The 22,666-nt window shown below is 39.6% G+C and overlaps 2 protein-coding genes across 3 annotated transcripts; one reads left to right on the top strand and one right to left on the bottom strand.

The window, feature by feature from the left end:
* Positions 1–1,144: 1,144 nt before the first annotated feature.
* On the top strand, positions 1,145–10,914 carry RB195_009033 (uncharacterized protein; the record flags this gene model as incomplete). Of its 2 annotated transcripts, XM_064195840.1 has the most annotated exons (10): positions 1,145–1,214; positions 1,895–2,037; positions 3,210–3,256; positions 3,310–3,411; positions 4,521–4,618; positions 10,279–10,413; positions 10,476–10,539; positions 10,607–10,655; positions 10,722–10,825; positions 10,881–10,914. In XM_064195840.1, the coding sequence occupies 10 exons, from the start codon at positions 1,145–1,147 to the stop codon at positions 10,912–10,914; spliced, it is 846 nt and encodes a 281-aa protein (XP_064046984.1). The 2 variants fall into 2 exon arrangements, with proteins under 2 accessions (XP_064046984.1, XP_064046985.1); XM_064195839.1 differs by lacking the exons at positions 1,145–1,214; positions 1,895–2,037 and adding an exon at positions 1,691–1,762.
* On the bottom strand, positions 8,144–9,067 carry RB195_009034 (uncharacterized protein; the record flags this gene model as incomplete). Its single annotated transcript, XM_064195841.1, has 1 exon — positions 8,144–9,067. One exon carries the CDS (start codon positions 9,065–9,067, stop codon positions 8,144–8,146), a length of 924 nt encoding a protein of 307 aa, XP_064046986.1.
* Positions 10,915–22,666: the final 11,752 nt, after the last annotated feature.

The following is a 22,666-nucleotide window of genomic DNA, read 5'->3' as shown; positions in this document are numbered from 1 at the left end:
TTTTTTTTGTCGCCATTACTGTGTCTAGCAATATGTGAACATTGGAATTAGCAATGCTATAAATTTGTTCTTATTTGTTTCGTTTTCTGCTATTAAAACATTAAAAGCAAAGAAATCTAATCTAATAGCAAACGGTGTGGGTAGTGCATAAAATGCGCCTGCTATAGCCTACTGTCGCCTCAGTATAGTATGTCGTACCTGGGGTCCGCTTCAAAGAGGTGCGGCAGGCATCGATGGGTAGGACTGAGGCCTACTGCCCGGATCCGGAGAGGCTCGACCTGGGCTAGCCACTATATAGCGGCCTAGCCACTCCGAACCCTGCGGGTTCGCGCCCAGGGCTCCATCCCCATCCCCTATTCCCCCTTCAGGGCCTCGGGGCTGCCCATTGATCTCATCTCCCAACCCTGTGGCTTGAGGGTGCGCTGTGGTGCAAGTGGTTTTACATGCGGATTGTATCCTAATATTGACAATACATGGGAAAGATAAGTACACGACATAACAAGGGTGGATCGATGGCGGGCCTGTCTGATGGCTCAGTGGTTGCGGCTCCCGATGTTTAAAGGCAGCATACCACGAATCTCAGGTGGTGTGGATTTCAAGTGGAGTATTTGTACACGGGATAGTAGATTATGGAGAGGGGTGTGATTCCGTCCATTTCTTCCTAATTGCCGTGAGAAACGGCTCGGAAGATGAGCGCGTGCGCTACGAAGGCTGGCGCGTTCCAATCGAACTCCTTGTGGAAAATAGTGTGCCGGAACGCTCGAAGCCGTATCTTCCGGGCCGTTTTCTTCGGCAATTAGGAAGAAATGGACGGAATCACCCTTTTCTCAATAATCCCGTATACGAATACTCCACCGAATTCCGTACCACTCCTGATTCGTGGCGTAATGCCTTTAAGTGGATAGTGGATGCCCAAGGGCACCTAGCCACGGGTAATGGTTATAATTAGTTGCAAGCGGTGTATGATGGTGGTGGATGGCGGAGCGCGGATAAAGGTGGTTGCATGTAGTAATCTATCAAATACGCGGACATAAAAGAACGACACCGCAATGGAACGAAAAAGGAAACAGGACCCGACTGCTCGGAGCCAACCTTTATATACTGCGACTGGCGCGAGAACGCTACCTACCGTAATACATTGCCAATGGCAATGTTTCCCGCGTGCCGCCGGGAAAGCGGGACGGGTGACTGGGAGGATCGTGCCGGGCAAGACGGTATGACTTCTACAGTACACTTTTTTGTACATGGTCCAAGTATTTATCTTCTTATTTATCCGCGGGAGTATTTATCTTTATCGTCACCGGTTTTCCCGAGGATTTGAGTTATGTGGATTTGAATTTGGTTTATAGAATGAGAGACTCCACAACTTTTTTTCATTTTCATATATAGAGGTTTGATGTTTTAAAGTATGAGAACAACAGTAGACGCATCATTACTCGTAGTGATAAATGCATGTTTTCCCGTTTTTCAAGGCCGTGCAACTGCGACCTGGTATTCTGACGTCATTTCCAGAACAAATCCTTAACAGGATTAAAAGTTAAAAAGTTGAAAAGTTAATTTGAAGTGAAGTGAGTTTGATGAAGGAAAGCAAGCAGGGTTTCCAAAGGGATTCAGCACGGTTGACCACATTCACACTGTTTCGAAACGCATCGCGAGAGTCCAGGCGCTATTTCTCATCTTTGTCGACCTAATGAAGGCCTTTGACTCAGTTGAAACGGAAGCGGTCACGGAGAATCAAGGTGTTCCTACTAAGTACAGAAAGGTACTTTGACAGTTATACAGCAAATTCACGATCGAAATTTTGCCATTCTATAAGAATATCATCATTGACATGAATAAAGGACTCCTACTCGTGGATACAATCTCACCTAAATTATTCACGGCCATTTTCGAGAACGCAATGCACAAGCTGGAATGAGACGACATGGAGTGAACGTTGATAGTTGGCAACTATACCATTTGGGTTTTGCTGATGACATTATTCTGATAAAATCCAGCATCAGCGGAGCTGAACGAATGCTGACTGAGTTCGACGAAGTATGGCCTTCAGCTGAATTCGCAAAAGACGATGTTCATGCGTAACGGATGGGTATCGGATGCCTCATTCACGCTCAGCAGAACGAACATATTCGAGTGCACCAGCCGCGTTTATCTGGGTCAGGAAATGAACATGATGAACGACCTGACTCTCCAGCATATGCAGGAGGAAACGAGCAGCTTGGGGAGCGTATGAAAGCATTGAGGATGTAGTGAAGAAGGCCAAGAACACCCGGCTCCGTGCTCACCTCTTCAAGTACTCTGTTCCACGCAAGTGAAGGGCGGGATTCAAGGTTCTGTCCAACGTTGGCGATCGAGGATCATAGATGCCGCCGTGTTTGCCAAGGGAAATAAAATAAGGTGGGCCGGACACGTGACGTGCTTTAACGATAACCGTGGGACCAAAGCCGTGAGCGACTGGGTTCCCTGCGATATTAAGCGCACTATAGGAAGACTGCCAACCCTATGGTCGGACTTCTTCACAAAGTCCTTGAAAAAAACCCGATGCTCCTCGCGTCTCACACAAAAGGAGAAACTACTGGACGACTCTGGTACGCGATCTGGACGAATAATAGGATTACTGGCGCCCGCTCAACCAGTTCAGAGAAATACAGGAGTCAAAATAATCAAGGTAATTTCATCCACTACATATCAAGGATTCTTTTCCTCGAGCACTTGTTTAAGTGAAAGAACGTTAAAATGATGACGACATGGGCCTAAACGTATTTGTACTCTTGTAACTGTACCTGCATACTCTTTGTGACAGGTGTGGGTGTGCAGGACAGTCTCAGAGCAATAGACCAGAAATAGTGTAACCACGGTCTGCTCCGAATAGAAGCAACGGATATCGGTGGCCTAAAATCGAGCGACATTTCTAAGCACTGCTCCTTCTCCCCGTCTCGAATAGATGCAGAAAAAACGGTGTCAGAAACGCTTCGTTTCGTCCACTTGAAACTTTAGTTTAATGATCTAAGGCAAATAAGAATTAGCGAAATTAAATGTGCAACATGTCAGAAGTAATTCTTTCTCTTTCTTATTGTATTTTTCAACTTGAGAAAAGCTCACATGCTAGCTTCATTCTTAACCCGATATATAGAGTGCGTGGTGGATGATAATAATGTTTATGAAGATTTCCACATATTAACACTCGCACTTAATTGTTTCATTTGTAGATTAAGCAAGCTGCGAGACAGTTGACCATGTCTTCATCAGTTAGGGGGTAACTGCGTGGGCTTTCTAATCAAGGTCAACACTAATCAGGTAGTTTTTCAGCAAAAACCTGTCGACACGTCAATTGCTGCCTACTTTTGCCAACGCAAAAGTAGCGCATATACGAAGTATGGGATACGACATATATTGGGATCAAGAGAAAAGGTGTTGTAACTATTATGTATGCAGTATGCTTTGCAGCATGTTTTGAACGTTTCGAAGAATGTGTTCCATTTGTTATTCGAATTCTCACGGATGTGGTAGTGGTTAGCGGGTGCCTCAGGAATATTCGATTGCGAATTTCCGTGAGAGTTTTTCGCGCTCTTTTTCAAGACAGGAAGATTTGAGTGTGATCGCACTCGCACTTGTTTTCCATACATAACTCTATTTTTTCGTGGTTACGTTCCAGGATTGTTAATTTCGTGGAATATTGCCTTAAGCTATAAGTACAAGTTTCTTCTTCGTTCCAAAGCAAAATCTAATGACCACTACTATTTGAACCAATTTTGACATTGTCCGAATTAATGATGATCTCCCGTTGTTTCGGTCTTGTATACGGCGGCTCTCTAACCCATTTCGCAATCAACCTTCAACCAGTAGGAAGCCAAAACGAATTAGAAAAGCTTTTTCCTCTGCGAAGCTTCCAAACAGAGGTTTAGCAACTCATTGTAACTAATATCGACAAATAACAACTAAACAAGAAGGGTAATTATTCTAGTTTTTCTAATTACTAAATCAACCAACCCTGCCTAGTGCTGCGGACCTTACGAAACCTGCCTAGTCAACCATTCCTCTTTTCTCTTTTTGATCTCGTGTATGATGAAATAAGAAACAGTAGTTGATTGTGAGAATAGGCTCATGAAGACAACGACATGAAGCACGGACAGTTGCTAACGTCTGCGCTCGAAGCGGCGCGGTGGGGCGTAACAGTTGGGATCTTGTAAAGATCTTCGCTGCAGCCATCCATTTCTGCAGCTCGTCATGGTCGCACACCGATTCCAACCGCTGTCTCCACCGTACCACTTTGAGCGCATATCAGTTGGATATCAAGAACGTTTTAGGACATGAGCCTGCAACCAAGTCATTATCTGAATTTCGAAACTTTCGCAAAGCGCGAATTCTATCGTCCTCCGAAACGACCTGAAGTTCGGTGCATTTGCGCAAGCGGCTGCGTGCTGCTAGTGCTAGAAGTTTCAAACGAGTTGGAACCGCGCTTGCTGCTTCATTGTACCGAAGCTTGATTTGACAAAAAGACGTGACAGAAGTTTTTTAAGATTAGTTTACAAGTACAGTGTCAGTTGGACAGATGAAACGGACGAAGCTCACGCGATCTGGAGAAGCATTATTAAGAAACTTATAAATTCTGGGAAAGGTAAGAAATTACCCATTCTCATACAGGTTGATAATTATTGGAAGGTCACGTTAGAAATGTTTTTGCAGTTATCGTTTCTCACATTCTTAATCCTAATGGAAAAGCTACAAGTACTACTAGATATCATCCAGATTCACATCATCACAGAAGTTTTCTTCCAAAAATAAATGATAGACAGGAGAATCTGAAACGTCTTTTCGACCGAAATTCTCATGTCAGCTACCACATTACAGCTTCTAGCAGGATTTGCCCTCGGTGACAACGACGGCGAAGATTTGTGATTTCAATATCATTTCTGGTCGTCATTGAGGTTACGAGGATCAGATCCCTTATTTGCTCTTTTGTCTGCCAATGGTTGCATTGATTGTTGTATACATGTGTGTATGCCGAAAAGTGCAGAGTTGGTACCGTCACTAAAACCGACAAATATTGAAAAAGTCGTTGTATGTATGCATACAGCACAACTGATCAAATGGCTATCTGTGTGTTTACGACACGCGACAGTGGAAACATCGGTGGCTCCGACGTCAATCGACAATTAGCAGGCTCATTTGCTTCAGTTCTCCTCTACAGCGACAAAATATATAAGACAACTGCCTTTTTTTAAATACGCACACCCTTTACAATTACATAGTTCCTTAATCACACATCGGCTGATGACTGAGCTATCCTTCTGGAGGGTTCACAGGAACCGGAGCCTGATTCAGCAGCAGATTTTGGGGTCAGTAAAAGAATGAAACAGCTTCTGCTTCAGGAAATGCTTGAACCCTCGGAACAAGTGATAGTCTGATTGGGCAAGGACTGAGGAATAGGATTGATGACGAACTGTTTTGCAACCTAGACCTCACCCCATCAGACTGCCTCCCGACCAATTCCTCCGGACTACCAGGCGCTCCCTGAGGCGAAAACTGTTCAACTTTCCTACTGACCCCCAAATCGTTGAGTTTTTGTTCGAGTCTGAGCATTTTGAAGGGTCTGTATGTGTAAAAAAAGCAGCAAATCTAATAGAGGCAAAGGGCTTTCTCCGGCTGCGCCTCAATCCAAAAGCAGCTTGTAGCGTCAACTTGTCGTCGATAAACTTGTGGTGACTACTTGTGACTATGAGTAAAATGAGTCTATAGTGTCGTCGTCACACATTGTCTTGTCACCGGATGCGGATACTACCTCTCTTCACTCTTAGATCGATAGGAGGATACTCAACAGATTATGTCGCCAATGCTGACCACAAGGTATTTTGCTACAACTATGAAACAATCCTAATCAGGCTCAAACATAAAAAAAACGAAGCTATCAAAGGAATACAAAAAAGGAGCTTCTAAGAGCGCCTGTTAGCGTTGACGCCCTACTGGTCATAGTCTCATCGGGGATACCACTGCTCGTCTTTGTGAAGGAAGAAGCACGTACAGCCTATCTGTTTTCTTTTTTGACCTACGAGAAAAAAGTCAATCAAATACCAATCAAAATGACAGCAGATTGAAAAGGCCTTCAACTTTATTTATTCAATTTATTATCCATTCAGTTAAGGGCAGCGCATTATGGAATTGACGTTTTGTGGATACCTGTTTGGAAACATAGACCTCGGGGTGTAGATTCCGATTATGACCGCGTCCCCGTTATGACCGTTCAATTTCACCCAATCGTCCTGAAGACGACGTTCATCCTCACGAGTTAAGTTAGAACGCGTCACTGCTGTGCGTACATCTCAAATGCGAGCGGCAGGAAATCTGTGAGATCACCTCAGTAGGTTATTCAAGTAAAATCAACTCTGCTGAGGGAATCGGATCGAGTACTTTCTATAGTACCCCGTGAAAACAAATTTCCAAGCCGCTTTTGAGGACCATTAGGGAAAATTATGCGAGCTCTAGTTTTCTTGAACTTTTAAACGAAAAGTTGTACATATGCGATGAACGAGGAACCACGAGGAAGAGTCGGAGGTTCTGCTCTGTATCTATAAGATGAGAAATAGAGAATCTGGTAGAGACGATGGAATTAGCATAGAAATGCTGAAGTATTATGTGTTCCTCTATCTGGGATTCCTGCGATGATACAGATTATCCGCTCAATATGGATAAACGAAACCTGATTCGTGGAGACGCTCATAATTCCCCTTCAGAAGAGGTTATCCGTTACGGACCCCCGGAACTACCGAAAAATCTCTTCGTTGCTTGTTATGTACAAGATTTTGGAGCGGATTATCTTGGACCGACTTATTAAGCATTGAGAAGAAACGACGTGACCAAGCTGGGTTTCGTCCTTCTTCGATCTACAATTGACCAGGTGTTCATCGTTAGGAGAGTAATCGAAATCTGACTGCGGTATTCAAAGGCAATGCAATTAGCCTTCTTGGACGTTGAAGCCGCCTTCGACACTGCTCATCGAGGCCGTTTTCTGAAAGCGCTCCGCGCCGATGGAGTACAAGGAAAGTTCGTTCGCTCATTTGATATCATCAACGAACAGGTGCTGCAGTGTGAACACCAGCCGGATGTACAACACCGCTTGAGGTGATTACTGGAGTAAGACAAAGGGCCGAGCGAAGTCGATGACATCATGCGGTGAACAGTCGACCAATGTCCTGCCGACATCGTCTTGGCAATTTGACTGATCTCAAATACGCAGACGATGTTGTTATGTTCGTTTGTTACGGGCAGTATGAAACTTCAACATGTTGTCAACCTTGTGTCGAAACTGGCTGCAGCCTATGGACTACGCCCTGATAAATGTGAGCAATTGTAGATCTCTCTGAGACCTCAAACAGGAATTAGGGTGGACAAAAAGGATTGAAGCTATCGATAAGTGTGTTTGATGATTTGTTACTTGGACTGTATGCTGAAGAATAACGGCAGCTACGATAAAGATAGCGGCAAGGATGCGCTATAGCCATTTCTGCGTTTAACTTAACGAAATGCCTGTGGTCAACCCCATCACCAACGAAATCAAGCTGCGAGACTACTATCCACGATTCGTGCTCAAGCTGCTTAGACGGCTGCTTGAGTAATTTTGGTCTAGAGTATGTATAATGAAGAGTTTTACGCGGAAAGGAGCGACGTGATGTACCGGCGACACTTTGAACATATCAACATCTCGCTCCGCTATCGAAAACGGCTATAGAAAATCGTCTTCGCTTCTTCGATCATATGTTGAGGAGACTTGAAGATCGCTAAAATAGAAGCAACATAACATAGGTTCTGTACTGTGGTGTTGTAAGAGAACATAAGGACACTCGGCGTGGATAGGTTCAGGGAAGACGTAATGTTTCCCCGGATATGGAGTAGCGACGAATGGATTGATTCTTAAGCTCTCGCATAAGATCGAAAAGTTTGGATAGAGCCATGTTCAAGGACGGCACACTTCGGAGAAGATGCGGATAACGGCGTCAGGCGATGACATCAGCCCTGAGTCAGCGGTGGTTCAGTTGTTCGTTAGATGCCACGTGAACAAGCCTCAAACTTGGGTAATTAAACCTTTATTTATCACGTACAATATACACCAATATCAGAGGCATGTTATGTTATTATATAAAGCACGTTACATGGCAAATGTAAAATAACAGGCGTGATATAATAATGCTCCTTGGGGCAGAGAGACCTTTTCTTTAAGTGTGCTGCGTTGAATCCTTTCTGTGAATTTAGAAAGAATTTTTGATAGCAGCCATGGACTATCGAGAGGTTCGCCTTTGCTTTCGAGTTGTGCGGTAATTGCCGACAGTTGATCATGCAGTTTTCGCTGGTCCCTTAATTGTGGGCTCCTAGCACTCCAATGCTCTAGCTGTCGATGCAGTCCAATGATTATATTTTGGACGTTGCCGTATCTCTCCTTCAAATGCTGTACTGCTAGCGGGTAGTTTTCTGAAGTGATTTGAAAACGAGCTATTGATTCACGGGCTTCTCCTTTTAATGCTCTCACAAGATAGTTGAATTTTTGCAAATTTGAGAGCGGTAGAGAATGCACCGTAGCGTTGAATAGCTCCCAGAAGCTATCCCATTGCCAGCTTTTGCCGTTGAACTCCGGTATTGGTATCCTCGGCAGCTCTATCTTGGCTGCAGGAACTTTTGGAGGAGGATGAGATCCAGTATATGTTGGAAATGTAAGGTTATGAGAGGCTAGGCTAGCCTTGGTCATTTCCAACTTAAGAAGCATATCAGTAGTACTGGCGATGAGTTCCTCTGCGTTAGTAATATATTCAGACACTTTGTCGTCTTCTTCCTTGGTGAGGGGTTCCGATATTTTGCCCACCGTGTCCGTGAATGCGTATAGGGCTCCTTCATAGGTTGTTTGAAGGGTTTTGATCTCCACTATAGCATTCTGGACTTGCTTTAGTGCTGCGTTGCATGCTTCCCTATCCTGGAGATTGACGTCGCATCCCAATTCTGCATGCTTTGCCAAAAGTTGCGTTAGGGAATTGGAATGTCTAGTCAAAACTCTCTTTCTTGTTTTGAGAGATGTCGCCATTTTATCTTGGCTTGGTTAGGTTGGAATATAATTTGTGAACTGATGATGTTCAACAATTATATTTAAGTGGTTTCGAGGATAAGAGAATGCTTTGTATGCAAGAGGAATAGTTTCCGAAGTTCGAAGAGGCGATAATGATGAATGCAAACGCAACGTTATATGAGCATGCAATAATATTGTGATGCTCACCTCTTTTTCGATGTTTTGTGGTAGATTTGTTGCTGTTGACGCGGTCGTTCCCGGCCGATGCACCAGTTGAATCGGCGGTGGTTCAGTTGTTCGTTAGATGCCACGTGAATAAGCCTCAAACTTGGGTAATTAAACCTTTATTTATCACGTACAATATAGACCAATATCAGAGGCATGTTATGTTATTATATAAGACACGTTACATGGCAAATGTAAAATAACAGGCGTGATATAATAATGCACACACAGAAATGCATAAACAGAAATGCATAAAATACAAGCATCACAAAAAAGGAGGTAAAAATATGTAAGCACACTTGGGTTCACAAGAAGGGAGGCAAGAGAAAAGGAGATGCTTTAGACGAATGCTCGACTATGCTCTGAGCAATAGACACTCTTGGACCGTTTATATACGGTCCAAGTTCTTTGTCTGCTGTCGGCACAGTGTTGCTCTCGCAATCTGATTGTGCTCGAGTAGTTCTTGCACACCAGATGCGCCTGCTGATGTGCAACTCTCATTCATTGCCTGTTATTCAAATGCTCTTTGTTTGAGCATACCCACCGAGCGTAAACATATTTTTCTTACTTCTCCATTTTTATGATCTATGGTCACGTTTGTGACAAGCCCTTTGGTTAAGTCAAGTAAGTCAATCTTCATACTGAAAATATTAGGAAGTTACATAAGAAAAGTAGTGGAGAATTAAAAGTACAATTTAAAAATATTCTGAATAGATTGTGTGTAAAAGTACGTGTATAACAAAATACCAGAAAATACGCTCATACTCGTAACCTACACGAAAAACTCTGTTTTCCCCCAGCCTTCAACACTACGTCAATTTCGTTATACGCTGCCTTTAGTCATAAGTGCTTTGAAATGTGATTGGCAGACAACTATGTGTTCTAGTAGTATAGACTGTGAAAGCTTTTGGCTAACGAAAGTGATCGAGCTCACAATGCAATAACTCCATCAATACGTAAAGGCGTGCGAAACGAACTAATCTCATTTGAACCCACACTTTTAGTTGCAATTAAAGTTCCTGTACGTTGTGATGGTCCCTGTGGAGGGTATACCGGTTTGGACCAGATTTTTTTCGGATTATGTGAACATTCGATCTGTCGTAAATGCTACGAAGCAACAGATACAGTTGGTTATGATGGTTAGTTACCTCGGTCACCTCGCTGCGAAAACACCAGAATAGAGAAGCTGTTTTTGTTCAAGGATTTCGAACTTGCTGCAATGCGGAATGCATGAGGTTGGCAAAAGAAGCGAGAAGTCGAAAGAGGTATTTTCTAAGTATGTCTGTCAAATGCTTTATTATGTAGTAGGCATAGGACCCTTTCTTTTTTCAGAAGCGCTAAAAGTTCAGAGAAAACGAGTCCAAAAGAAGCTAAGAGTGATGTAAGCGAAATATAGATAGATAATGGGATTTTTTTTCCGTTAGAGAAGCTATTGTAAAATTTTCAGATTTCATACACTATGAAATATGATAATAAGGAGCTTCAAGAAGCTGTTGATGCAATGGAAAAAGCGCAAAAGTCCCATTTCTCTCATAGAACTGACACTTCTTCGTGCGTTATTAGTGGATTGCTTACAAATTTTTGAAATAACCTGTCTTGTTTCCAGGTCTTCAAATGAACCAGCTTTTCCCCAGTGTTAGATAACATGTTTTGAAATGTATGTTTAGTTAGTATGCTAGGATGGAAGTCAGTCATATTAGTCTCAGTCTGTAACTTTTATAGGATCTTCCTTACTTTTCAGACATCTTTGCTAATTCTTTCTCTCAAGCTAATTGACATACTTCTCGAAACCATTTCTTAATGTCATAGTCGACGTTTGAATAAAAATTTGTACCTTTCACATCGTTCGCGTATAGAATCGTAGCTGCACCTGAAATTTGTGTTATATTATAGTTGTTGAATTAGTTGTTGTCATCCACAACACCACTAAAGCCCAATCCAAATATCTGTTCACATATCTGGAGAGAAGACTGAGTCTCGTAACAATCCATCATTCTGTTTTGCTGAACTACCGAACACCATCGACTCGAGGGTACCCTGATCACTCGATGTCATTAGGCAGTTCTCTCAGACTATAATACACTGGGGAGTGGATCGACTCTGTGAAAGATCCTCCTGTAGATTGAGAAGGGTGAGCAGAGCCGTGTTTAAGGATGACACGTCTTGACGACGACTTATGGCAAAAGGAACAAAAAACCCACAAACTCTCCATATCTGCAAAAGATTAAAATAGTGGTGAGTGAAGAGTGCAGTGTCAAAGGTCCGCACCGAAGAATCAGTGGGGATCGGTTAACAGTGGTGTTATGGCAATAACGGAACATACCTGTACGCACAAATGGAACATGTGATACAGCGGGACAAATCAGGCCCTCTGGGGATAGCGATTTGGAGACGTCTCGTCTAGGGCAGCCAGTAAGGGATGAAGTCAGCATGGTTTATGATATAAAGCGCGCACAATATGTTCGAAATGCGCAACGAACGGAAAACACATGCTGTTCCATACGAAAAGACCGGAATGAGCGCACGCCATTGCATATGTTGCCGCACAATTTCTGCCGTAGGCCGGTACCAGCGATGATTTCTCCGTATGTGCGTTTTACAGGAAATGAATAGCAACACGAATCTCCTCCATGTTAAATCTACATCATGCGGTTAGAGGTGCACTGGTAGGAGGTTCCACACTATCCATATAGTCAGTGAGTCGGAACTGCTCTTATCAATCGATCCTTTTATCTCTCTGAACTCGATACAGTTGTATCAGACCTGTTGGGGGGAATAAAAATACAGACATATTAAATACATCGTCCCACTCCTTCCTCGGTGATCACTATGGGATGAGTTCACATTTTTCAATAGAATGCTTTAGCGTATCACAGATGGACTGATCAGCGTATCGAAAAAAAATCTAAGTGATTGTTCCAAATTAATTTTTCATTCTCATATAGATAGCATTATTTTTGCAGGCATAAAAAAAAATCATTTCTCAAAAATTCACGAAAAATTCCCAAAGTTCACGTTAAATGGTGCAACTCCAAAACTGCATTTCAACTGGATCGATTAGCCGTAACAATGTCTAAAACATAATATATTCTTTACTTATTTACTTGTTTGCATGCACCAATGGCGCAGCAAGTGAAGAAAGGAAAAAAAAAACACACTTTGTCTGGGTCAAACAATTTTACAAAAAAGTTACAGGCATCCAATTTATAGTTGTTTATTGTAGAGCTTGGCGTTTTCCTTTTTGTCGTGGATAACATGTCGAACATTTACTTCAGAAAATCAAGAATCCTCTCATAACATCTACTCCTCTCATCCAGAATGCTTAGCATAGTTCTAATTAGCCACATGTCATGGTTCCTACTATCAACATAGCTCAAAACGTAAGCAGCACGTTGGCACTCGGGTCCCATACACGGGAAGATCCTGAACGAGAGAGTTTACCAGTCCTTTTTGCAATCCTCAAATGACTGACCACCACAATCTGGACAAACGCCAGTCAAGGCCAAACTAGCTAAAAGATGCTGAACTCAGTTAGTTAGTTAGTGGAGGTTATTCAGAAGTAGTTGAGAGAGGTCGTAATATGATCTAACAAATTAAAGAGAGATATAACTGCAAGATATTTGCATGAGCTTCAGTGAGCGGAATAGGGCTTCATATATCAGAAGCAGGGAAAGAACGGCTTATTTTGCGTGGATAGAAAGGACGGTTGCGTATGTTCGAGGCAATTCACCCTACACTTTTCATATTCAAAGAAAGATGTCAAGATTTAACTTTGCTAGTTTTATTTCTCATGTTCATTTATTTTGACGTGACTTTGCATGTGTTCACATCATTTGCTGAAGTTTTTTGTTTTCTGAAGAAAGCATTAGAATCGTCGCGAATTCATCAACAAAGTGCACGCTGTTGTTTCATTCGTTTTGCTCTGAAGGCGAAGGATTTATTCGGGAAGCTTCACGATCTCTGTTCTCCATTACTCATCTCTCGTCCCTCAGTAGAAGTGTTCTTGAGCCTCGAACAAATACACGAGCTGCGTCCGCCGCTATCCCAGAAAATGATATTAGTGACTAATTAGTGACATAGTTCGCCACCAACCTTCAGTATGGTCATTATTTGAGAGTTATTTATTTTATTTTCGGTACAGTTGATGGGATTATGGTTTCTCAGCGTGCAGCAGTGACAAATTATGTCTACTGTTAATTTTCTATCATATTTTTTCTCAATTTCTATTCACTTTCTAGCATTTTTACGTGCTACTATTAACTGCTTACGTGTTTTTAGTGTGGATTTAAAGAAATTTGTGATCTTAACAATCCTTTACGGACATCGTAGCACTGCAACGACCACCGGTGGATCTCTGAACTCTTTACCGTCGTCTGTCTAAGTTTTGTAATGTTTCTCGTCTAATTAGGGCTCCTAACTTAAGGACAATTTATGAGTTTGTTGAAGTCGTTGATGTTAGACTTCAGAACTGAATCCAGTTGAAGATGTAATTTGAAAGTGCTAGAACGAAAAAACAAAATGAGCTCTCACTTGTTCCAGAATTCAAGCGGATCAGGATCAACTAACTAACTACCAGTTTGATATTCTTAACTTGTCTGATTTGTGGATTTCCAGAGATCGTTTAGCCGTTTCGTTGTTCATTTGATATGTATGTATTTGGAAACAGTATCCAGAAAAGGACCCATTAACGAAAATTCCTCCAACATTGTCTTCGTTTGAAGACAATGTTGGGGGGAACGAGAAGATATATGTAGGGAATGCTAAGAAAGCGAAATGCATAGGAATTATCTTTCTCTTCAAATGTTAAATCGAAGAAGTAAAAACTTAAATTAATATTTCATTGTAAAAGCAGGCATTCTCCTTTTCAAAATCGATGCTGTCTTTTTTCCAACGAATACAAACGTACTTTGCAAGTCAAGTCGCATTGTTAAAGGCATCACTCCATGAATCTGAAGTGGTGCAGATTTTAGGTGGAGTATTCTTATAAATGATAGTAAATTATGGAGAGGAGGGTGATTCCGTCCATTTCTTCCTAATTGCCGTAAAAAACGGCCCGGAAGATGCGGCTGGCGCGTTCCAGTCGAACTCCTTGAGGAAAAAAGTGCGCCAGAACGCCCGAACGCTACTATGCAGTACACGAATATTCCACCTGAAATCTGTACCACCACAGATACGTGGAGTGATGCCTTTAACTTATCCATGGAAAAGAAGCGCTACAACTGACATATGCGCTCAGAAAATAAATTATTATTGTGGCAAATAAATTGATAGAAACATGCAATTTTTGTCAAATCACTGTAGTTTTTGATTACTTTTTTGAAAAGTAGAATTTATTCTTTCTCTACTTCAAAATAATATTGTTGCAAGCATTTTATTCGGAAAGATCGAAAGTAAAGATTTGAATTTTTTTATATTAACAAGCAGATTATCATGTACGAAAATTTCAGTCACTTACTTAGCATCATCCAAACGTTTTGAACTGCGGACGGCGATTTAAAGGCATCACCCCACGAATCTGAGGTGGTACGGATTTCAGGTGGAGTATTCGTACACGGGATCGTAGGTTAAGGAAAGGGGGTGATTCCGTCCATTTCTTCCTAATTGCCGTAGAAAACGGCCCGGAAGAGAAGCTTCGAGCGTTCCGGCGAACCATTTTCTACAAGGAGTTTGATTGGAGTGTGCCAGAACGCTCGAAGCCGTATCTTTCGCGCCGTTTTCTACGGCAATTAGGAAGAAATGGACGGAATCACCCCTCTCTTCATAATCTACTATCCCGTATACGAATACTCCACCAGAAATCCGTACCACCTCAAATTCGCGGGGTAATGACTTTAAATTTCAGGTCTAGGCGTGATTTCATTACCGGCTTATTTTTGTTCGCTGCACGAAAATAACGATATCTTGTGATAGAATCTTGATTGTTCGCCATTCTGGGGCTGTTTTTCCCACTTTTTGAAGTACCTGGGACTATGCCGTTGCTGGTTTTACTGTTGTTTCTTGCAGTTCTCAAAGGAAAAGTTATCTAATTCAATCTCTATACTAAAAATATTGAAAATGTGCTCAAAAAAAGCACTGAAAAAAATTAAGATGAAAGGCCTTAAAAAACGTAAAATAAAAAAAACAAGTAGAATAAAATATTATAAGATGGTGTACAAAGTACTATCTCACTGAAGTAGTATATTCTGAAAATTACATAGTACGAAACATTTATTTCCATCTTTATGCCCGTTTTTATATACGACCCAAATGTTGTAATTCTAATGCTATTACACGTTGTTATGTTTGTTTTGTTTTGAATCCGAACTAACGATTTTAATTTTATTAATTTTCTTTTTAACTGAATTTAAATTTAATTTTTATTTAATTTTTTCATCGTTTCTTTATCCTATTTTTTTCCTTTTTTTTCATTATCAACCTCGACATTGTGCTCCGAATGTCCCAGCGTCAGAACCCACTTTTTCGCATAACTTTTTAACTCTTTTAATTTACTGTCATAATTTCGTTATTTATGAGTAGCCTTCAACCGTCGGGAAAAATCTAGCCACACAAAAAAGAAGAATGTTGCCATTTTTCTCAGCATTAATAAGGGATAGTTTGGCTTCAGGAGACAAAATGTATCCAACTGTAAAATATGGACAAGAAAAAGTTCTATTTTTTCGAACTTTTTAATTTCTTTCTAACTTTCACATTTATGAATAGTCCTTTAGAATCTGCAAAAGAAGGAAAAAAGAAACGAAAATTCTGCACAAGAAAAGGGAAACTGTAATTTTTATGTGCATTAAGTAAGGATAATTCGGCTCTAGTAGGTGAAATACACGTAGATATGGGACGTGAAAAAGGCATCAAAGAAGAAATAGCGTATAAAAAGAGGAGGTGAAATATGCAAAAAGAAAATCAAGAAGAAACGAAAATAAATAAATTAATTAATAAAAAGAAAAGTTACAAAGTTATTTGGGTGAAGTTAAGATGTTTCAGAACCATGGAATGAGCAATGAAACCTACTAACAGTGAAATATATGAGGGCACGGGATACGGTATTATTTTCTTCCAAATAGAGAATTTCTCGTTCTTCTTCTATAATTTTACTGACAAGCGCGTACGTCTCATCTAAGGCTCTCACTTATACAAGGAAGACTCATGCTCGGATGAAGAAGTGGTAGGCTAACCGTGGTCTGCGTGTTCTACATTGTACCCTGTTTTTGTTTACAAGAAAAATGTTGACACAAAATGAGAAAATATGAACTGATAGATATCGTAATCCGTGAATATAAAAAAAGGAGTAGTGCGCTGTTTTTTAAGTTTAAACATTTCAAGCTGTTTGCGTCTGGCTCGGAGGACTAGATTAACTATACTGAATCCTGGATGGTTGTGGAATATCTCTTAGAATATTCCCATTCGAATACGATCATCTCTTCCTTGCTAAGCATCGTCCTATGCTTCTACAGAATAATGTTCGACCAATTGGCTGAGTAGTGTTTTTACGGGCCCGTGGGGAAAAACATCACGTTCGAGATCTGAATTGGTGGATTGCATGGAATTCACACGTTCCAGCAAATAAACACAAATTAGGTTTATACGCCGCTATCCGCCACCTTTGCCGCAGGCGACATTATCGTGCTGAGAGCGCCACAGGAAAACAACATAGTCACCGGGTGGTGGCACGGCGGTGCCATTCACTTCCGCGCTACTCGTTCGTTGTTTGTACTTACGAAACTGACCGCTACGTACGAAAGCGTATGCGTACAACCTTAAGTCATCAATAATTTACTGGATGTCCTTAAAAAATACTCGTGTACTTGGGGTATTTCGCCTGAATTCCTGACAATTCTCAAAATGATGAACAAACCTTTCATTTACATGAATTCAAAGAAATCACTCCGGAAATTTCTTAAGAGTCTACTAGTAGAATTCACTTCTGAGGTTCAGAATAGCATTTTTTATTTTATTACTATTTTTTTCAATAATCTATTATAGTAATAATAATATATTATTATTATTTGTATTCATTCCTTGCCTCTTATTCTGAGCACGCCTTTGAGTGTAATAAATAAATAAATAAATAAATAAACCTACTTGAGGATCTATTTTTTTTAGATGAGGAATACAAATGTAGAATCTGCTTTGAATATCCTCTGAATAAACACAATATTCAGATACCTATTACAAAATGATTTCAAGAAAACCATCTATCAGCTGTTCTTAAAAAAAGAGCAGGGTAAGCTTCTGTTTGGAGAAGAGCATTTTTAACTTTCTGGCAGAAATTTACAAATTCATTAATTCTATTACTTTCACCGCGTCATGAGTGCCCTCATCTTTTCCAGTTCCTCTCCCCTTTCCCTCTCATTCCTGTCATTTTCTACACCGACTTTATTGTTGACAAAATGGTGCTCTCGCCATTCCTTTGTACTTTTTCGCCTTAGAATTTCTTTTTCTCCCCTTCTAGCTCTTGTAATCACTCAGAGTTAATCTTCCGGTTGATAAATGTTATAGAATAGAGTTGTTATTCAAGCACTAAATCCTTTACAATCCTTTACAATATCCTTGAAAAGTGTACGAGCACTTATGAACACGCGTCTGCTACAATTGCAATTTTCATGCGTTTTTTTTTTTCACCAGCCTATTATGTTCGAAAGGGCTTCTCTCTACCTATGCCGACGACGACGTTCGGTTCGTTTTTTTTTCAACCGTTTCCGCTACTTTAGACTTCTCCCTCCTATTGTTCTCGGCTAGTCACACAGAGAAGTTGTACTGATATGGCAATAGCTGTCTGGAAAAGCTGAGCTGACATTCGCGGATGAAATTCGTTCCTGGGTGGAGGGGCTTTTTCAATCGCTCACAGCTTTCCTCTTTTGTTTCCAGTATGTATGTATAGTACGAATCAATCATCCTATATTATGCTAATTCAAGTCATTCATAACCCTCTGCTATAGTAGAAGCATTTGACGCCTTCTTCAACCAACACACATTTCCATCACTTCACTTCTCGACTTGTTTATAATTCTGTTCCGAAAGCGTCTCGCCTCCACTCGAGAGTCTCAGGAGAGTGCTCGTTCAGCGGAGACCGTCAGAGAATCTATTGCTTTCTCAACAAAACTCTTTTGCGCCTCGTTTAAGGGAGAAAAAAAAACACTTCTCACAAATGCTTTCACGCCGTTCTCCGTTGCTTTTCGCAACATTTTCCGTACATATTCAACTGAAATAATTTTGTTTTTAAATTTTTAGCGCAGTAATTTGTGATCGTACTAATTAAACATAATATACTTACCGTTTCTTTTCCTATGGGCGCTTAATTCAAATATTTCTAAAAATGAGAATATCTTGCTCATGATGATGACGAATTATTTAGAGTCTTAGTGATTTCATCTAATAATGTGATAGCTCAAAGGTGAACGAGAATAATAATAATAAAAATAAAATAAATAATAATAAAAATAAAATAAATAACAATAAAAATAATAATAATAAAATAAAAAATAAAAATATAGTATAATAATAATAAAATAATAATAACAATAAAAGTTTTTATCTACACCTTTTTAATAATTAATATCAATTAAAATATTATTATTACTATACTGTACTATTGTATTGATTATTGATATTGTATTGATTACTATAACAAGTATTGCCTACTAGCTAAGATAACAGAATGTATGGATCAAAATGAAATAAAGTTCAAGATAAAATATTAAAATGAAATGTATAAATAAAAAAATAAAAATGAATAAGCATAAAATTTCTATTCTATTCTTTATCGTGAAACACGATAAAGAATAGATCAAATTGTTTCCTGACGTCAACACTCCAAATAATTGTTTATTTTAGCTTAAATGGTGGCAAAATTTACGAAATAGGAAGAAAAAACTTGGATGCACCAAAACTCTCACACCCACCAGTACTTGAGCAAACAACTTAGTTATCGCACTCGAATCGATTCGGAAAGCAAATATTTTGCGAGGTGCAAAAAACTCCTGAAGCTTCTCATTTGTGCCGATAGAGGGATTACTGGCCGCAAATTAACACATCTTTAATTGAGGCAAGCGCGTCAAATTCACGTCAACTTGAAATTGATAGTCGTTTTCAAATTCCATGAATTTTTTTCAATTAGAGAATTCGAGCTAAGATGAATCGATGGAATTTCACTGTTATAGTTTTATTGGCTAATGAGTTTCCTTAATTCTAAACAATACAAGTCCCGTTTAGTGTCACTTTCGTCCTTATTAATGTTTTTATTTTATTTTATTATTAAATTTTTTATTTATAATTTTTTAATCTCATTTAGCCTTATTTACTATTTATTTACCAAAACGATTATTTCTATGTTGTTGTACTTTACCGGCGTTTATACTAGTTCAATGAGTACACACTATTACTTCTGTGTTTGATTAGGAGTTCTCCGATTTCACCTCTCACAAATAATCCACTATCCAGATATTCTAGCGTACCAATGATCTCTCTCCAGGAAGAAACATTAACATGAATATTTTCTAAATAATCCTCTTCATTTCATGTTGAAATGAATCAAATGAACGAAATTGTCTTCATTCAAATAATTTTTTTTCTAACTCTTAGCTGTTATTTGTACCGTAACACTAGTTTAGCGACATTTTAACCTCAACAAACATCATATTTCTTCCCCTCCTAAAGTAGAATTTTATTTGTTTGTTTGATCATTTTAACTTTGAAAAAAAAAGAATTCTTAGCTTTTCTATTGTACTCAATTCAATTAGAATATCCTGATGTTTTTCTTCGGGAGATTTCCCTCTCATTCTTCAGATTTTTTGTTTTCGATCGTTCCATATCCTTATCATCCTAAATGAGTCACTCCGGTAAAAAGTGGTTCCATTCAGGAACTGATAATGTAGGCAACTAGGCATGACTCCATCAGCGCAATTCATGGATGTGAATCCAAATTTTAAATCAATGAATTTAGTTAAATTTTGATGTGAATCTACGAAGTTATTGCCATCTAGCAGTACCAATCACCAAAATGTAGACATACGTAACGAATTGGCACTGCGTAGCGAAAACAGCAGACATGATGTTTAGAGGCATCAGTTCAATTCTTCAGAAGTTATGTAAGACCTTTCTCCACCCTCCTTACTTTTCTTCCTCTTCCTCTTCCTCTTCTTCTTCTTCTCTTTTCCACCATCTATCTAATTATAATACTATCCCATATGTGAATATGCCCATCTGATTTCGAAAGAAATATTTTGGAGCTTTGAGTGAATTCCTTAACTCCTGGCGAGGATATTTCTAGAACCTTACTAATGTGTCTTGCCTTTGCAAATCATAAAATCTATAGGCATAGGCGAAAACGCGTTCAAAAACCTCAACGATTACGAATTGCAGTAAAACGCGTTGGCGGATCCCAAGCGGAATGGGAGGTTGGAGACTTTATCCGTTATCCTTTCACTAATGAGTCTGTAAAGCGTAGCCTCATTGGTTTAGCGACCGTTTCTAATTGGAAAAAGTGTTTTTGACTTCTTTCTTTTTTGAAAAAAGGCATCTCTGCATAGACCCGTTCCTGTGCAGATCCGAGCTTTTGATTGGTGAATGAAAGTACTTTAATATTTTCCTTATATTATTCACTCTATCTCCGTGAACTGCATAAAGAATTATTTGAATAATATTCACATCTGGAAACTGAAAATAAAAATAACGTGACGTTGTGTAATGTAGCGGACTCAGCGCTCGATCTGCAAAACATTTCGTGGAACGTAATTGCAAGTTATGAAGTTTATCACCGTCTCAACAACTTTTTCTCATGCATCGCTAATGGCGTAGATAAACTTTTTTGGTAATTTATGATGTGATAGTTTGTGTAATCCATCGTTTAAACGCTTTAAACTCTTTGTTGGGGAAAAAAGATTAACGCATCTGTATTGTTGATGGGAATATTTTCCTGAATTCCTTGGGTAATGAGATGTGTACTAGTAATTTTAACCAGTACATTTCCTCATCATCAAAACAAACAGAATTTCCGTCGAATTTTATCGCTCTTTGCTAATCAGCGGTATAGATGTGTACGTCTTTACGTAATAATTTTATGTTATTCTAGTGAAAAGCGTAAAATCCTGTAAAATTTTGAAATCCAGGTACGAAGCAACGTGAAAGCAATCTTGAGGAGACTTTAAAGTCCTTAATAATTATGTTTCATAATTGTTTTTACTTTATACTTGTTTTACTTTTACTATTTTATGCTCACTTTATATTTTTATATTATTCCTGATGCGAATAATTCTATATGCATTAGGAGGAATGTAAAGAATATATTATAAATGATCTGAAAAATATTATAAATGCCCAAACTTGTCGTAGGATTTATTTATGCTAACGTTTGAGCGTCATTGCCTTTGTTAGAGCCTGGAAATCAAATTCGACGGCAACTTATCGTACCCCTCATTGTCCTAAATGCGTATTCACACTGTTTGGATACTGTAGGAACAACTCACTGCTTTGTACATATTTAGGCCGGTGTTCGGAAATTGGTAACGTAGAAGACCACCTTGTATCAAAAAAATAAATCAAAATAGTTTTATAAAAAGCAATGAGGTCCCTGGCATGAAAGGACGGGTTTTACGAAGGCATTTTTTTTTTCAAAAAAAAAAATAAAAAACACATCTTTAATTAGAGGTGATCCTTAAACCACAAAGAGAAAGCTTTACAGACTTATTAGTGAAAAGTTAATCAATCCGCTTGGGATGCGTGAATGCGTCCGACTTCAGTTCACAATCGTTTGTAGTTTATGAACTTGGGCCTAGCCTCGTTGACTCGCAAAGCCCATTCAAAGTATCAGATCAGTGTTTTTTTATCCTCTCGAGAGATTTTGATACCAATTTATCGATCCAGAAAGATAGAATACTTGTTTGGAAGAAGACGCATTCGAGCCATCGACCCTACAATCGTAGCCGAACCTCACATGAATTTCGCTACACTTGCATGCCTTCTCTATGAGGGACCTTAGTATACTTCGTCCCACAGTTCAAAATCCCCAGAGGTGAGGAACGGCTTTTACGGAGGAATGCTTTTTCGAGAAAAAAAAATCAAAAACACATCAACTCCAGGTTATATGAGCTATACAAGGGCTAATCTGACCTGTAGTAGTGCAGTTACATAAGCTGTGGTGTTTGCGGTGTTAGTCTCCAGACTAGCTCCAACAAGCTGAGAGGAAGTGAGCGAGGGTCCCTTCGTCCCATTTCAAGCTCTGCTGCGTCAGAAGTACCAGCAGAGATCACGTTGTCTTGATCTGAATGTAATTTTTTGTGATCCGAAGGGATCCAAAATCATCCATTCTGCCCAGTAATTCCAGGATATGGTGCGAGGTACGAACTGCACCATAATCAGTTTCAGGTCATAACCAAAGAACGATTGTATGTATTGCTTTTTGAA

This window comes from Necator americanus, chromosome III (assembly GCF_031761385.1).
Source record: "Necator americanus strain Aroian chromosome III, whole genome shotgun sequence".
Classification (NCBI taxonomy): domain Eukaryota; kingdom Metazoa; phylum Nematoda; class Chromadorea; order Rhabditida; family Ancylostomatidae; genus Necator; species Necator americanus.
Note: the sequence above shows the minus strand (reverse complement) of the source record. Positions and strands in the feature narration are given on the sequence as shown.